At 35.1% G+C, this 15,565-nt stretch overlaps 1 protein-coding gene across 1 annotated transcript in view; it reads left to right on the top strand.

The window, feature by feature from the left end:
- ARIH1 (ariadne RBR E3 ubiquitin protein ligase 1) overlaps window positions 1–15,565 on the top strand; it is a 113,095-nt gene that overhangs the window by 49,216 nt on the left and 48,314 nt on the right. Inside the window, exon 3 of the mRNA XM_022579959.3 lies at window positions 11,921–12,065. Within this exon, the coding sequence (XP_022435667.1) occupies window positions 11,921–12,065 (145 nt within the window). The remainder of the gene's footprint in view (window positions 1–11,920; window positions 12,066–15,565) is intronic.

Genomic DNA, 15,565 nt, shown 5'->3' with positions numbered 1-15,565 from the left:
GCAGGAAGGCGAATTGGAAGACTATTTCAATAATACAGATAAAAGGAAAATGTTGGCTTGACTTAGGTTGGTGACAGTTAATTGAAAGCAGAGTGTTGATGTAAGAGATGTGAAGGAGTTTTAACTGAGACAGAAAATACAGGAGACTGGGAAACTTCTGGTAATTTGGACTATTCCATCCACTAAATACAATAATACAAGCTAGATGAAATATTGAAACATCTTTTAAAAAATCAAGATCAAAGAATGGACTTCCCTGGTGGCGCAGTGGTTAAGAATCTGCCTGCCAGTGCAGGGGACATGGGTTCGAGCCCTGGTCTGGGAAGATCCCACATGCCGCGGAGCAACTCAGCCCTTGCGCTACAACTACTGAACCGGCGCTCTAGAGCCCACGAGCCACAACTACTGAGCCCATGTGCCACAACTACTGAAGCCTGCATGCCTAGAGCCTGTGCTCCACAACAAGAGAAGCCACCGCAATGAGAAGCCCGTGCACAGCAACGAACAGTAGCCCCCACTCGCCACAACTAGTAGAAAGCCCACGCACAGCAACAAAGACCCAAAGCAGCCGAAAATAAATAAATGAATACATAAATTAAAAAAAAAAGAATATCAAAGAATTAGAAAAATAGGAATTACAGTGTTAAGGCCCAAGAGAATGTGGAAATCTAGACAAATGAACCAAGCACCGCAGTCTGCTTTGTCCTAGAAGTATGTGCTGATCCAGAAGAGGTGGCCAAGAGACTGAGCTGTGATTTTTGTTGGCCTTTGGTTAGTGGGAAAAAAGTTGGAGTTCTCGGCCCACTGAGAGTGGGGATTAGGTAAACCAGCTCCTCTAAAGACTGAAGATATATTTAGGTCATCTGGGTGGCCCAGAAAACCTTAAGCCTTGAACTTAGATTAAGATGGTCCCAGGCTGTTAATGTACCCAGGCACAGAAGCAAGTGTAAATCTTTTCGAGGGAAAGAACAGTAAGGCCTCAGACTACTTCCTCAAATTATTTTTGTAATGAAAACATACTAATTTGGGACTCCACATGTTAGAATTAGTCAGACATAGACTAAAATGGGTATGCTATCATAAGGGAACTAGAAAGTATGAGCTGTTGTACAGATTTGAAAAAACAACTTATTAGACAAAATAAGCAAAATTAACTCAGTGGATTAGTTTAACAGCAGGTTGGACAAAGCTAAAGAGAGGTTTAGTGTACTAGAAGATCAAAACACTTCAGAATTAAGCACACACACTAAAAGATGGAAAATACACAAGTTAAGAAAATAGAAGATAGAACAAGAAGGTCTCCCTTGAGTTTAGAAAAAGAGGAGAAAATGGGGCAGAGATGATATTCGAAGGTAAAATGGCTAATTTTCCAGATTGGTAAGAGACAAAATTGCCCTAAGAAGCTTGACAGTTCCCGTGCATAATAAAATACTGTTTCATTGATTCTAAGATGTAGTTTTTCACATCTTAGAAATCTGTCTGAAATCTGAATGCATCTTTCAATTGACGGCACCTTACAGTCCAACAAGATTGAAAATGTGACTTAAGTGAAAATTTTCCCGTTTCACTTTCTGATAAGATCATGAAATTTTGGTACCAAAACATATTATTTTATTTTTTTAAATTAATTAATTAGTTAATTTTGGCTGCACGGGGTCTTTGTTGCTGCTCGTGGGCTTTCTCTAGTTGCCCTGAGCGGGGTCTACTACTCATGGCGGTGCGCGGGCCTCTAATTGCGGTGGCCTCTCTCGTTGTGGAGCACGGGCTCCAGACACGCGGGCTTCAGTTGTGGCTCGTGGGCTCTAGAGCGCAGGCTCAGTAGCTGTGGCACACGGGCTTAGTTGCTGCACGGCATGTGGGATCCTCCTGGCCCAGAGCTCGAACACGTGTCCCCTGCATTGGCAGGCGGATTCCCAACCACTGCACCACCAGGGAAGCCCCCCAAAGTATTTTAGATTTTATGAAATATGGTAAAAAGAAATCCACATTTTAAAACATCATAGTGAAACTATAAAAATAAAGAGAAAACCATAAAAGCAATAAAGATGCAAGAAAGATTACTTTTAAAAAGTGTGAAACTGTGTGTGTATATGTAATGTATATAGAGGGAAAAATAGATATAGAAAGTGTATATTATACTTACATTCTTCTAGAGAACAGCTGACTTCTCAATAGCAAAAGTGGAAGTGATGGTAGGATGATACCTCAGTAGGTGAAAGAAAATAAGTGCTAAGCTAGAATAGTGTAATCATGGAAAATGTATTTAGAAACAGTGCTACCTTTTAATTAATATAGATGGCTTTATGTTGTACCTAGCCTTTATATTTTTTAAGCCAATATTTAAAATTCTATCAGTGTTGATTAAAGTCTCAAATATTCATAATATTTAATAGTTGTTTAAGCAACTATTTGAATGTTAAGGGGACAAATTGTGGAATGCAGCCTAATTTCTGCTAAAAAGTGTATAAATGAGTGTTAATTGCATGTATCAGGATAATAATGAGCTAAGCATTCATCTTAAGCCTCAAGTTAATGAGCTAGATGTGTCAAGATAGAAAAAGAGCAACAAAATAAATTAAGAGAAAATAGAAGAAGAAATAACAGAGCAGACTTTAATAAAATGGAAAAGAAACATACAGTAAAGGGGATTAAGAAGCCAAAAGATGAGATTAGCCAAGAAAAGAAAACACAAATAATATCAGTAATGAAAAGGAATGTCACTTTGGATCCTGCAGATATTTTAAAAAACCCGCAAAAACCCAGCCTCATAAGATATTGTGAATAACTGTGTTGAAATTTGAAATTTTACATGAAATGGATAAGTTCTTAGAAATTTGCAATCCATAAAAATTTACATAAGAAATAAAAAACCCATATGGGGCTATAACTATACAGTGAAATTTTCTATAAAGTCCAAGTCCAGATGGATATATTAGAAATTTCTACCAACATTTAATGAGACAGTAGCTCTAACCGTATATAACTTTATATTAGAAAACAGAAAAAGAGGATCCTTTACCTTCTTAAGTCTATCACAATCTTGATACAAAAACCCAAAGAAAAATAACAGGTTTTATCATGTAAATAGATGCAAACAAAAGGAAACAAAAACACAAAGTATTTGCAAATTGAATTCAGCAATACATAAAAAAGATAATATTCCAGCATGGCCAGCTGAGATTTATCCCAGGAATGCTAGGTTGGTTTAACCTGAAACAATTAAATATGGTTGGTCAGTTAACAAATTAATGAGAATAGTATTTCAGTAGATGCAGAGGAGCAGTTGCTAAAAATTAGTAATCATTCATGATTTTAAAAAGAAACCATTAGCAAACTGGGCATTAAAGGGAACTTTCTTAATCTAATCTGTAAAAACATCTGTAGGAGATATCATAGTTCATGCTGAGATGTTGAAAATATTTCTTTTAGATGGAGTTCAAGACATGGATGTCTGTTATCTTCACTTATGTTCAACATTCACTTCATACTGAAGGAGATCCTAGCCAGTAGTATACTGAAAATAATAATAATAAAGTATAATGGTTGTAAGGCAGATGCTAAATAGTTAATATTCACAGATGATATGAATTGTTTACATTGAAAATCCAAAGGAGTCTACAGATAAGTTGTTAAAATAAATGATTTTAGAACGAAATGTAAAATTTTTATTTTTTTCTCTTAGCATTTGCATGCATATCTTTGACCCAGTAATTCCACTCACAGATATATGTACCTAACAGAAAGAAATATGCATGTCTAAACTGAAAGTTGTATATAAGGATGTTCATAGCAGCGTTACCCATACCGGCTCCAAACTACAAACAACCCAAATGTCTATAGATAGATACACAATTGTGGTATATTTATATAACTGTTCAGCAATTAAATATAAATGAACTAGAGCTACGAGTGACTACATAGATGAATCTTAAAAACTGTTACATTGAGTGAAAGGAAAACAAATTCGACAGAATACTTATCCCCTATATGGTTCTGTTTATATGAAATTCAAAAACAGGCAAAAATAAGTTCTTTAAGGGTGCATATTTAGGTGGTAAAACTATAAAGAAAAATGGGGTAGTGATTATCTCTGGGGGAAAAAGGAGCTTGTTACTGAGAAAGGGATGTTTGGAGGGTTTCTGAAGTACTAGCAGTTTTCTAGTTCTTGTCCTGGGTTGTATGATGCCCCCTGGATCTCCTTATTCCCTGAATTCTTATCACATTTACTGTTAAGTCATTTTGACTTCCTGAAGTTAGGTACTATTTTCTATACTTCCCTAAGCATTCTCCTCCTACCTCTTGCATACTTAGAATGACATACTGCAAATAGCTGTAGGTCTCTTTCCGTTAGTCAAAGCAATTAACGTTGCCGCTAACTAGCACAGTTCCCACATATGGTTGGTTAATCTGCGAGGGAACTATGTAAAAATGATCTTAGTTATATACTGTCTCATATTTTGATGCTTATTCTTGGTTTTAGCCTAGCGAGATTTTTAAACATACTTTGGTTTATAGGCTCTTAACATTGACAACCTGTGGGCTTCCATTAAATATTATTGAAACACCATTATCAGAATAATAAAAGGGTATTTCTTTTTGTACTCAAAGAAATCATTTTTGTCTTTAATTGGAATCAGACCCATTATTGCATAAATCACAAGTAGTTTATTTCATTTTATTTACTGAGTTGTGCTGTTCATGTGTAACAGGAGGAAAAGACCATTGAGCAGAGCAGAGGGTGTAGACTTCCCTTGCATGCACGTTTCTGGACAGAGGGCACAGAAACCACTGTCTTTGTTTTCTTTGAAGTAAAACATAGTGGGTTTTTTTGTTTTTTTTTTTTTGCGGTACGCGGGCCTCTCACTGTTGTGGCCTCTCCCGTTGCGGAGCACAGGCTCCGGACGCGCAGGCTCAGCGGCCATGGCTCACAGCCCCAGCCGCTCCGCGGCATGTGGGATCCTCCCGGACCGGGGCATGAACCCGTGTCGCCTGCATTGGCAGGCGGACTCTCATCAACCACTGCGCCACCAGGGAAGCCCAAAGTAGAACATAGTTTTAAAAAATAGTATTGGTTCTTGTCGTTTTGGGGGCCGTGGTCTCTTGAGAGCCATGGTCTCTTTTGAGAAATTAATAAAAGCTTTGGATCCTCAGGGGAGGAGAATGAGCATGTGTAAATAAGTTAGAATGTTTTGGGTACTGTACAGTTGTTGAAGTGCCAGGGGTTTCAGGTTAGAAGAACTTGGTAAATTGGAATAATCATAATCAAGCCAAAGAACATGGACAACTACCAGTGAAGATGACACATGCATATTTAAGTGTGGCTGGAATACCCAGTGAAACGAGCATCTGTGTCTTCTGAGGCCTCTAGTATAGAGTTCTCTCTTCTCTGTTATGAAGGGGATAGTTAGTTATTAGCTTCTTCTTACAATGTCTGGCGTAGTTTCAGATCTGCCTTGAAAGTTCATATGAGAATGAAGTCTTGTTCTTCCAAAAAGTCTTAATTAGCAAAATATTAATAATAGATAAAGCTGGATGGTGGGTATGTGGGAGTTCAAGTTATTTTTCTTTTGGCTTTTGTGTATTTAAATTGTTCTGTAATAAATGGGAATGGGAGCCTTTTTGGAAGATGGCATAGTTATTGTGTTTCTGTTATGATTTTGCTAATTCAAGCCTAGATGGAGTTATCTTAGATCTGTTTCGCTGTGGTTAGTTTTCTTAATACACTTGCCTTCATCAAGGCTTAGAACCAAAAGGATAAAGTATGGAAGAACACAGAAAGGTTCTTAAAAATTATACAATAAGATTTTTGTACTGCAACTTGAAAGTAATATTATCAGTATTTAGTAACTTTTTTGTCAAGTGGTCTTTTGTTCAGCAGTAAGCAAGCTCAGGAGATTTTTTTTAGTGTCCTGCTGGGTTTTTGGTTTTGTTTTGTTTTAGGTTGCATTTTCCCCTATAGGGGAAAAAAATCTATCAGAATCTCAAAAAGTATTTCTTTCTTAAAAATACATAATCAGTGCATTTACTTAGCTATAAACCATGTATAATAATATTAAAATATGAGCTAAATTTATCTTTTAGACTAGCATAAAAAACCCAAAACTTTGAAAGCAAGTTTTTATAGACTTGTGTATGTCCTGATTAGATCTTTTTTCTTACGAGGACCAAAAGTCTTCCTTAGAAAAAAAGATTTTCTATCCCTAAATCCTTAGTTAACTAGTTCTCTGGAATTCTGAACTTTACTTAGTAGAGGTTCATGTGTTTGCTAGTTAACCTTACATTCTAATTTTAGTCCTTTTGAAAGAATACCTTTAAAAACCACAAAGAATGTGGTAAATCTTCTAATATGTTTAACGTTTACCTTCTACTTCAGGAGCCCTTTTTAAATTTAAATTTTTATCTAAGTAACACGGTTAAAGTTATTGAAAGGTTTTAAGTTTTATTTTAAGGTTTAAGGGGGTTGTAAATGAAAAATAGTGCTCAAATCATCAGTTCTAATCTCATTCCCCAAAAGAAAAAGAACTCTTCAGTAATTCTTAATGACTTGCATATACTACCATACAGTATTAGGTCTACTGGCTTCTTTCTATGGAAGATGAGGAATAAGCTCTGAAAATAATGTTTATATATAAAGACTGGAGAAAGCCTTATCTCCTGGTGTGTCTACCCTCTTGTTCTGTTTTGCTGGTTTAAGACACGTTTTCATTATTATTTTTGCTTTTTATAAATATGACAGTTTTTATTCATCCTTAAGATATAAATGAAAATCTTTTCCTTTGCACCTTTGATATTTTTCCTTAAATATACTTTTCTAAAAGTGGAAAGAATTACACCGTTTAGAAGCAGGTTAATGGGGCAAAGGATGGTTGAAATGGCAGTTCCTAGAAGAGATGTTGATGTCACAGATCTTTTTTAGTGCTTTGTCAGAACATAAAGTATAGAATAATTGTAACTGTTTTGTTGCCTTTTGAAATTGAAGTCTGGTACCCATAAAATGCCACATGAGAATGTGAAACAAAAATTATTTGGTTATTTAGAAGTAAAAGTTCATTTACTTCTATACATGTTTATTTGTGGATATATATATATATATGAAATTATTTTTATAAATTTTCATATATATGTTTGTGTGTTTTAGCTCTCTCTCAGGCTTATAGTAGTAGATAAGTGATGTATAAAAATATATGGGAGCATTAAAGACCTATAAGGAGAATTGAACTCTGGTAACCCAAAAATAAGCAGTAGAAAAGCCCAGTATATAACTTTAAATTAGCTTAACAGTTTTGCTTTTCCGATTTTGTTGTGAAAATAAGTACAACATCAACAGTGATCTTTTTATGAAGTATGAAGCCCTAGTGGCTTTTAAAATAAACTCATAATGACGAAATTAAATATTGACATGGCAAACAGTGGTGCTAGTCATTCAGAATTCAAGAAGAAACTTTAGCCAGTGATATACCTCACCTGCCATGTCTCCCCTCTCCATAACCAGACATAGTTTTTAAGCTGTAACTCCTCCTGCCTTGAAATTTAATTCTTGTTATGTGGTGTATTTCTGTCTAATAGTCAAGGAAAATGAAAAATTAAGATCTAGATTTTCTGGAAGGTTGGCTGATTAAGTGCCAGTTTGCTTAACTATATTTATATAAACATACTGAATGAACAGAAAGAACCTTAGAGAGAGAAGAGGATTTATAATCTCTACTGAAGAACCTCTCAAATCGCCCTTCTAACAATCTTTTTGGTTTTGGGTCTTGCAGGATCTTAGTTCCCCGATCAGGGATCGAACCCAGGGCCCTGGCAGTGAGAGCACAGAGTCCTAACCACTGGACCTCCAGGGAATTCCCAGCCATTCTAAAAATCTTTAATTTAAGCCATGTGAGAGATGGGGTGGGGATACTCTAATCATGCCCTTGCCCCACCGAGGAAAGGCTGGACTGAAGGAAAAATCACACTGCTATTCTGTTTTTCTTTTCATCAGTATGATTTTCTCAAAAGGATGGGCAAATTTTGCAGGAAAGGAGGGCAGCAGTGTCCTACCATAATCTTTGCAGCTGTTGACCAAAGTCAGTGAAGCAGAGAGAAATATGTGTGTTAACTCATTAAACAAGGTACCTGAACCTCAGTGCTTCACACTGAATTAGTCTCTCTTCATTTTGGTCTGTTTTTCACAGGCAAGGGTATATGTAAGAGCCAGCAAACTGAAGGAACTTTCAAATATGTAGTGACCAGGTATACAAACTGTGGGGAGTTAAGAATCCACCTGTATTCTTGAGCATAGTAGTAGTCCTTAAGAAAACTATCATAATTAGCAGGCTGAAAAAACCTTCTTTGTTCTTTTAAGAAGATTAAAGTAAACATAGACTCTATGAGATAAGGGATCAAAGATAAATTGATGAAACAACAGAACAAGATGAAAAGGAAGCGGACGGAACTAAGAAAAAAAATAAAGGGACAAACAATAATCTTGCAGAAGATAAAACCACGTTGGCAACAGCAAGAAATAGAGCAGATACTATGGAAAATGGAGATACGTAAGAGAAGAAAAGGACAAAGAAGGAATTAGTAGATGGTAGACAAGGAGGAAAATTAGCAAAGGCTGGGTACATATCAAGTAGGTCTTAATAACTAAAAGCTCTTGAAGTAATTACTACCTGAATGGCATTTCAAAAGAGAAAGTTAAATGCTAAGTTAAACCGTACAGAACTAAACTTAAAGAATGAAGAAACCTTGTATACCTGTCAGTTGAAAAATGATTTGAATTATAAAATGAGAATTATTTTGATCACAGACTTCAATAACAATGGGTACCAGAAGAAAATGGAGGCTGTCAGTATAGAGAATATTGGGGGTAGGGTGGGTAGGATTTTGGCCAAAGTGAGCATTTGAATACAATTAAACATTTTAATTATGTCTAAGTAATTAATTAGGGCTATCAAGCTTAGGAAACAAAAAGCAGTTTTTACTATTCTTGAAAGAAAAGCTATATAATGTCAAAACAGTGTAATAAGTGAAAAAATTATGTAAAATGATAATCAACTGGGAAAAGCTTCAGGAAGTTCCAAACAAAACTATAGGGTTAAGTGTAGGGTCATATAATACAAGGACAATCAATGTATTATTGAAGTTGGCGAAATAGGTTTAAGTACCCGTTTTAAGTTATGTTTAGTAAAAATAAATTAGACTTCAGTATCTTTCAGAAAACCATAGCAGAGTCATTGGTGGACAAAGCAAGTAATAAATAAAAATAAAGAACAAATTTTAAAATGTTACATTTCTGTAAAATGGAACTTAAATGAAAAAAATTTCTAGGCCTGCCTGCTGTGATCAGCAATATGAGTGGATTCTTCAACTCCCCATTCTGTTTACCTGGGCTGTATTTGAAAGCTATTTGCCTTCTATAATGGACCAAAAACTATAAACTCTAATATATTGCTATCTTTAAGAAATATTCCTAAATAAAGGAATTCAGATTTATTATCAGGTATCATTAAGAAGTCACTCTTTTCTTTAAAAAGAAATTGAACGCTTATAGTAAGATTCTTCTAGGTACTAGGGCTACCTCAGTAATAAAATAGTCCTCATGGGGTTTACATTCTAGCAGGAAAAACATAAAATGGCGATTACAGAGTTAGAATGTGATATGTTGCACTGGAGTACAAAGTACTGTGAGGATGTAATACAAGGGAACCTTACCTAATTGGAGGGGGAGGAGCTGTCGAAGAAGATTTGTTTGAGGATGTGCAGTTTAAGCTGAGACCTAAAGTAAATGGTTAGACATTTGGCTTAAAATAAAATGGAATACCTGCTTTCCCCCTTACTACACAAAAATAATTTCCATGTGGATCAACAGTTTTAATGGAAACAGTTTAAAGGAATGAACTAAATCATGAATGAATTTTTATAGTCTTTGGGTATAGAGATCTTTTTAAAAACTTCATATGAAATCCATAAATCACAAAAGTGTCGCATCGTAAATTTGCCTACATAAAAATTAAAAGTGGCAATTAAACACCATTAAGCAGGATTCAAAGGCAAGTTAGAAGCTGTGGGAAGAAAGCAATCCATAAAACAAAGGGGTTACTCTTCCTATTTACATACTGAACTCATAAAATAATAGCAAAATCTTCACAGAAAAATTAGTGAAGTTCAGCTTCACTAATAAAGAAATGCAAGTTAGGTCTAATTCTTTTCCCCCCATCAAATTGGACAAGATTTTAATCTAGGATTGTTATATGTGGAACATCTCTAAATGTCTTTCAGTATAAGGTTGGTTAAGTAAATTATAGTATATACCTGCTGGGAAATATTATGCAACAATGAAAAATACTGTAGACCCACCCATGCTCATGACAAAGATGTTACATATTGTTCAGTGAAGAAAGCAGGTAATAAGCCTGGAATATGAGATTACATGAAATATGCACATGTCTGTCTATATTTTCATAGAATGCTGTCTAGTCTGTTCACCAAAGTATTAGGAGTTGCTAATTTTGTGTAGTTAAGTTTTAGATGCCAAGAGTTTGTCTTTTTTTGTGAGCATGAATATATTTTTTATAAAAACAAGGGGTTTAGTTGGTTTACCTATTCATACTAAGTGTTAGCTTCATACGTTTTCTGTTTTTCAGATAAAACTTACATCTTAGGTTTTTTTCAGAGATAACCTTTGTAGGAGAGCATTTGATTTATCTGCTCTTTATATTTTGATCAGGGACAACTTCATATGAGTTCCCCTTTTATAATATGTTGACATTTTGATTGATAACTTGACCAGTTCATTGACACATAACTGTAGTCAAAGTATTTATAAAAAGATATTTATCAGTCTTAGGAGAGTGATGTGGTTTGTTCTCATGAGTGATTTTCCAGAGATGTAGCAAATGCTTTGAACAAAGCCTGAACAAGACTTCCACTAAAAATATTGAGAGTCTCTTGAGTATCGATTATTTTTAACTTGAGAACCTCCTGTTTATATATAAAGAACATTGTAGTTATTTAAACCTAGACATAACAAGCTAAAAAGTAAATTGATCAGATTCCATGTTAATATTTTTGCTGGTTATATTGATTCACAAATTGAAAGTTTTTCTATCTATTGCTTTTCCATTTAGAATATTAAGATATTTCAGGAGGCCAAAGACCATGTCTTAACTGGATTAATGGTAGATATTGTGCTATTTACCACTGTCTTCTGTCAAGAAATTTACAGTTCAGTTGAAACTCTGTAGCTAGTACTTGCCATACCATGCTGTTGACATATTAGATGGTGAACTACTTCTATATATTTAGATACATATTTTATGAAAAAGCTAATGTATAGATTATTTGATACAAAAACTTCTAAAGATACATTTTTTTGTTTCCTCCTTCTTCCCTTTTCCTATTAAAAACTATTTTAAAAGAATATTTAGAAAGCAAGTCTTTTGTAGAATGAGACACATGTAATAGTTTCGTTTTTTAAATGATTTGTGGGATAAGATATGCTTTATAGGTGGTTTACTTGCTAATATATTTAAACTGGTATAACTAAAATTATTAATAAAATGAATTCATTGGTATAAAATATAGCCTAGCCTTCTGAAATACCATTACTCTTCATAAGGTCCCACTTAAGAGATAGTACAACTTTCATCCTTAGGTTTTAATTGTCGTGTTGTTAATATTACTAATAGCTTAACCTCTCATGATAGAAACAAACTAAACAGTGTCAAAATAGCAACAAAAATTCAATCTGCTTTCATACACATATGCTTCTGTATGCTACAGTTTGTAGCCATACAGCTTATTTCTTCTGAGCAAGAAAGGTTATGGTCTTGGTTTAATTTACTTCATTGACTTTCCCTATAGAAAATCAGGTTTTTGGAGAGCTCTAACAGTGTGCTATTGCTGGGCTCTCATCCTTTCTGTTTAAATAATGCAGGTACTTTGATGGAAACCTGGAGAAGCTCTTTGCTGAGTGTCATGTAATTAATCCAAGTAAAAAGTCTCGAACACGCCAGATGAATACAAGGTCATCAGCACAGGATATGCCTTGTCAGATCTGCTACTTGAACTACCCTAACTCGGTGAGTATCTGGTAGTTTAAGGCTAGCACTGACTCTGTATTTCAGAGGGTAAATCAACTTTTCATTATTTAAATAAAGGAAGATCTGGGAGTCTGGGATTGTAGCAAAGCAGTAACCTATCAATATATTAAGGATAAAGAAAGGAAAAGAAAGAGTAAGAGCTTGTTCTCTCTCAGTCCTCCCCCATTTGCTGTGTGTGTGTGTGTGTGTGTGTGTCTGCGTTGGGTCTTCGTTGCTGCTGCTTGTGGGCCTTCTCTAGTTGCAGTGAGCAGGGGCTACTCTTCGTTGCAGTGCGCGGGCTTCTCATTGCGGTGGCTTCTCTTGTTGCGGAGCACGGGCTCTAGGCACTCGGGCTCAGTAGTTGTGGCGCACGGGCTTAGTTGCTCCGCGGCATGTGGGATCTTCCCGAACCAGAACTCGAATCCATGTCCCCTGCATTGACAGGATTCTTAACCACTGCGCCACCAGGGGAGGCCCCCAGTTGCTTTTTAAAGCAGCAACTTGTCCAAGTTGTCATTACACACTTAAATCTTTTCCACTTTATATTACCACCATGAGAGAATTGTGTAATAGATAGGCAGCAAACAGAATTATTTTCCATCCAAATTAAAATAGATTTAAAACTAAGTTTTTAGAATAAATATCCAAAACACTTATAAAATGTCTTTAATGCTATTTCACTAGGGAGCTTTCAGGGTTTTCAGGATTTTCACACAGATCCATTCTAACGGAGATTCTTTAGTACAAGTATCACTCTTAAAAACCTATTGAATTTAGATGATTAACTTTGGGGTATCTAGTGAAGAAATTTTAGGCTTAAATAAACATAGTCTTCCTATGAAGGCACGTTATTAGTAACCATAGGAAAATTACATTTGTGGCAAAAAAAAGGGGTTTAGTTACTTGGAATTCACCTTTTAAGATGTTTCAGGATATCTAAGAATAATTTAATTATACAACAATTATAACTACCTTGTTCATATTCTCTAATAGTTAAGCAGCCTTTTCTAGTAATTAGTGTATACCAGGTCATTGTCACCTATGTTATATATTTTTACATATTGAAGGTTTTTCATTGTTAATCTTAGAGTTTAACATGTGTAGCTCTAAAGGTTCCCATTTGAAGGAAATTAATTTGTTTACACATACAAGTGCTTAGAAAAGAAGTTTTAAAAGGAAGTTAATTATATGCTCTTAGAGAAATGGAAAATCAGAGTTAAAATAATTTAGTAGGTAAAATGCTTAATTGAATTTCCAAATTCTCAAGTTTTGATCACAGCTCTGACACTAGCTTTTTGGCTTTGGGTAGTAAATCATCTAATCTTGCTGGGTCTCAGTGTTTTTAATCTTTCAAATAAATTGAATAAGATATTCTTTCAAATCTCTATCAGCCAGAAACTACTATTTATTCATTTCCCTCTCCTTAAATCACAATCCTAACTTAAGTGTTTAAAAAGAACAATCAGCACTCCTATTAAAAATACATTTATTTCATGTTTTCACCATTTTATCATCTTTCTTTAATAGTTGACATTTGTGTAGTGTTTACAGTTTATAAATGTTTCTGTGAGGTAATACTGAGGCCCAAATAATTTGTCCCAGCTTATACAAGGTTTCCTTATTCCTTGGCATTTCCCTTGGCACTCTATTATAGCAGCTCCTCCTTAGTTTAAATCTTAAATGTAATTCGAGTACTGAAGCTAGCTGCTTGCAAATAACCCCTGTAACTTCCTCAGTGCCCTTGGTATTGGCAGTCTGAACAAATTAGAATTGAAAACCATGAGTAGATATTCGCAGTGTAAATTGTGCTTGCACTTGTAACTGATAATGGAGAAACCACTATTTATTCATTCAATCATTCAACACACCAGGCACAATTCTAAGCGTTAGAAACAACGGAGAATAAAGGCATAATGCCTGCCTTAGATAATTTACAGGTTAGCTGGGCAGATAAGTAAAATGACATAGTCAGAAAAAATGGTAAGTGCTTTGATAGGGCATGATACTGTGGGAACATGTTGGAGAGACACCTAACCCAGTTTTGGATCAGGGAGAACTTCCCACAGACACTGACATTTGAACTAACCTCTGAAGGTGTGGTAGTTAGGTAAACTAGGAAATACAGAAGCCAAAGGAAGAGAATGCAGTTCCAAGAATGGTAAACAGTGCTAGCTTCAGAGAAAAGAATTGAAAGGTGAGTTTGGAATTAACAACAAGAAGTTGACTGATGATCCTGGAAAGTTATCAATATTTTAAGTATTGTGGTAAGATGGGAAACCAAACTGCATGGGCCGAAGAATTATTGACTTGAAAGTAGTAAAGGAAGGGGAAGCAATAAATATAAACAGATTACTCTTTTAAAGGAAGTTTGGCTATGTAAATGACAGGAAAAGCAAACAGCAGCATGGGTTGGAAAGTAAGTTAAAGTGTTAAGGAAACCGTGTTAGGAAAAAGTAATCATGGTGAAACTAGGACTTCTTTTCTCACAGTTTTTAGGCTAATGAAGAAGGATAATTTTAACCTCTTCAGTTTTGCAAGTAAATGTCACCTGAGATTCTTCATTCATGCTTTATTAATTGGATGGATGATTACTTACATTACTTAAATAACTCCCATGTTTCAGTTTCCACTACTTTCTTCAAACACTGATACTAGCCTTTTATTATTGTGTATCTTTGATACCTTTCCCCTAGAAAGCAACTTTGCTTTATTACAGTACCACATGAAAACAGATTTTAAGTAAATGCTTCTGACAGCTTAGTTTATAATACTTTGGAGTTAACTATTTTGGGTGGTCTCTTCTTTAAAAACAATTTCCTGAGATTTTGGAACACTCTTTAAGTTCAGAGATTCCTCCCCCATCCCTCTGCCCCCTTGTGTTGTGGCCAGTTCAGGGGGTTCCTGGTCCTGGCAACAGTTACTCACTTTGTAATAATGTTCTTTTGAATCAAAGCATAAGATTTAGCTCTACTAGGAAATATAGCTTGGGCTACCATATTATTTTTATGAGATAAATAATTTGTATTTTCTAAGAGTAAGGTATGTTAAATAGATAAAAGCAAAGTTGAAGATTGTGATTATTGTCCACCCTCGGCTTCCTCATTCCTGGGGCACTTCTGAATCTTTGTGCTCTATCTTCCTTTTTAACTCATTCCATTTTACAGATGAGGGAACTGGTGCCCTGATTATTTGCTCAGTTTTTATGAACAAAATGACTTTAAGTTTAGAGATTATATGGGCAACTTCTGATAGAAGAAAGATAATTCTTAATGTTCTTTTCTTTGACATTAGTTGCTATCTGTAAATGGTGGAGATAAATGAAACTTTTAAGAGTATGTATTTTTTCAGTTCTTTTTCTTCAGCACCATTAATTTCTGTTGTAGATAATATTTTATATATTTTTAGTGTATTTGTGGTCAGATATATTTATGATATAAACAGGGGTAAGTTTAACGAATAGATAATCTGATCCCCTGAATCAGGGAAAGACCCAGGGAGCC

The sequence above is a fragment of the Delphinapterus leucas genome, chromosome 2, assembly GCF_059928025.1.
Source record: "Delphinapterus leucas isolate spDelLeu-1000000601 "Yukka" chromosome 2, BTC_Dleu_Yukka2, whole genome shotgun sequence".
In the NCBI taxonomy this organism is placed as follows: Eukaryota; Metazoa; Chordata; class Mammalia; order Artiodactyla; family Monodontidae; genus Delphinapterus; species Delphinapterus leucas.
This window is presented reverse-complemented; position numbering and strand designations above follow the sequence as displayed.